Source organism: Temnothorax curvispinosus, unplaced genomic scaffold, assembly GCF_003070985.1.
Source record: "Temnothorax curvispinosus isolate PA1 unplaced genomic scaffold, ASM307098v1 QBEX01015986.1, whole genome shotgun sequence".
Classification (NCBI taxonomy): Eukaryota; Metazoa; Arthropoda; class Insecta; order Hymenoptera; family Formicidae; genus Temnothorax; species Temnothorax curvispinosus.
Genome location: NW_020225766.1, coordinates 1 through 2,294, shown reverse-complemented (window position 1 = coordinate 2,294; position 2,294 = coordinate 1). Strand labels below are relative to the sequence as shown.

The window sequence follows — 2,294 nt, the reverse complement described above, 5'->3', positions numbered from 1 at the left end:
TCAGAAATTAGGCAACTGACAACCTTAAACATTGAACTACAAAAGTCCGTAATCAACACAACAGAGGCTAGAATGAACTCCATGAAAGAATTAATCGATACAGTAGTCAACGAAGTGGCTGATTTAAAAAGTTTGTGATAATGTTCAAAATTTGTTATGTCTATTGTTATTATAAATGCCAATACAATATTTCTTGATACGTGTAAATATTACTTTGCAGTATTGATAATGAACGGAGAACAGATCGATTTAGAAGGGCGACAAAATCGGGATTGTTATCCTGTGGGATACGTTCGACACACCGATAATGAGGTAAACTTATGTCATCAGTTAAACACAGCACCAAAAATTTTGTACTATTTGAAAAATATTATGGGATAGTAAATAATCTAAATATTACCGTGCAATATGTTGGAAATATTTCGAAATATTTCAATGTTATGTGGAATTTTTTATCAATACTTATGAAATATTTTATAATCTGTCTGAATTACGTTAAAATACATAATATTACATGCTGATATTTCTTAAATATTCTGAGATCGGCACCGTATAAGTTGTCCTTCGTGATATCATAAAATGTCTGAATATTATAGATGCATCTTGGAAATGATATCTGGCTACCCGTACATTTATATGACACTGCGGTTGTTTCGTGCAAAACAGCCTCAAAATTCGTGAAGTATATGGCAATAGCAATTTTTGGAATTAGAACTCTGAAGGACTCGTCAATATCTGGAAAGGTGTCGAATAGAAATATTAAATCAAAACCTAACGAGATACCACGACCTCCTCTCGACAGCAAAAAAATTGGGGCAATAAAAAGTATGTATATGTGTGTGAAGGAGTGTATTCTCTCTAAAATGAATTATTTGTGCTGTTACATGAATTTATTAATAACGTTTTTCAGAAATATTACGTTTCTGGATGTTAAGTATCAACAAAACTGAAGAAGAATGTGATCTGCAGGAGATTCGAGTGTCAAAATATATCGCCAGTAAAATTTACGATCTTCGTATAGATCAAACAGAAAAGAAACAGCATAAAAAACGATCACACAAAGGCAAAGGGCCGTTGAATTCCTCATTACCCAAGCAGGGGATCTCTGCACATAACGAACCACCAGAAACCCCGGAAGCAGCGCATGAACGCCAAGAAGAAGCAGGCGGTTTTCAATACGATGATGAAGAGCTTCATAAGGCCGACTCTGACATTTCTCAACATTTAGATACGTCAGAAGAAGAGGAGGCAAAAAAATCCAATAGTAGTTTTGAGGACTTCCCTATGTAGAGGTCTAATATAGCTGAGTCTAAAATATGGATTTGTATTAATTAAGTTGTTTAAGATAGAAATCAATGTAACACGTAATTTTCATTTCTGTAAGCATTAATTGCCCATTTGTTTCTAAGATTAGTTTACCTTGCATGCGAAGAAAACATGTATGTTTTAGTTTTTGGACTGCAATTTAAATAAATTATTTCTACCTCAATTTGTTGTTGAATACGTGCGTGATTAAGTCAATTTACTGTTACATATACCGCATCAGTATTCAAACAGATACAGTGCTAGTTCACTGAATAACAGGTTCGGACGCGATAGAATACTAGCATGAATGAATCAGGATTTTCGGATTCAACATGATAGAAGTCGTCAGACAATCAGTATTCAACGAGATACTGGGCTACTTCCTCGAAAAAACGAGTTAGGACACGAAGGGATACTTGCATACATGAAACAGAATTTTCTTTTTATCATAATATGGGAGATATCATAATCAATATTCAACCAGATACAATGCTACTTTATTGAGAAAGCTGCTTAGAACAGGATAGAATACTTACATAATTGAATCTGGATTTTCTGATTCAACATGATAGGCGTAGTCGGATAAAAGATTCTGTATATCCGATTTTTACGATCAGATATGACACTTTTGAATCAAATGATAAATCCTATTCAATATGATAAATACTGATATAAACAACTTTTTATTAATATACATCTGGATAGGAAGGAGTAAGTAAATATCGTATTAAAACAGACAGTTTTGAGAATCACGAATCTTGACATTGGGATATAAATTGATATTCAGACAACGTGAATTGCGATATTCAACCTGATACGAAATATGCAACTAAAATTCCGGATTCATTTTTATTAACTACGAATACCTTTTACTATATACTGTGATAAAAGTTGTGTATCTGGATTTCACGATGGTGGATATGAAAAACTGGAACCAAATCCCCTATTCAACTTGATAGAAAGTTTTTCTATCAGTTTCTATCTATTTT

The 2,294-nt window shown here is 33.1% G+C and overlaps 1 protein-coding gene across 2 annotated transcripts; it reads left to right on the top strand.

Moving 5' to 3' along the window:
- The first annotated feature begins 6 nt into the window (after positions 1-6).
- On the top strand, positions 7-2,279 carry LOC112466191 (BEN domain-containing protein 5-like). Of its 2 annotated transcripts, XM_025034144.1 has the most exons (5): positions 7-130; positions 221-312; positions 597-825; positions 911-1,071; positions 1,114-2,279. In XM_025034144.1, exons 1-5 carry the CDS (start codon positions 73-75, stop codon positions 1,288-1,290), a joined length of 717 nt encoding a protein of 238 aa, XP_024889912.1. In that variant the 5' UTR covers positions 7-72; the 3' UTR covers positions 1,291-2,279. The 2 variants fall into 2 exon arrangements, with proteins under 2 accessions (XP_024889912.1, XP_024889911.1); XM_025034143.1 differs by having other exon boundaries at positions 911-2,279.
- Positions 2,280-2,294: the final 15 nt, after the last annotated feature.

What these genes read in the sequence shown, in the direction of transcription:
- LOC112466191 (XM_025034143.1), top strand. Translation starts at nt 73, where the DNA reads ATGAACTCCATGAAAGAATTAATCGATACAGTAGTCAACGAAGTGGCT. An exon ending in CGAAGTGGCTGATTTAAAAA is followed by an intron (nt 131 to 220) that starts GTTTGTGATAAT and finishes ATTACTTTGCAG; the next exon opens with TATTGATAATGAACGGAGAA. An exon ending in AAAAATTGGGGCAATAAAAA is followed by an intron (nt 826 to 910) that starts GTATGTATATGT and finishes AACGTTTTTCAG; the next exon opens with AAATATTACGTTTCTGGATG.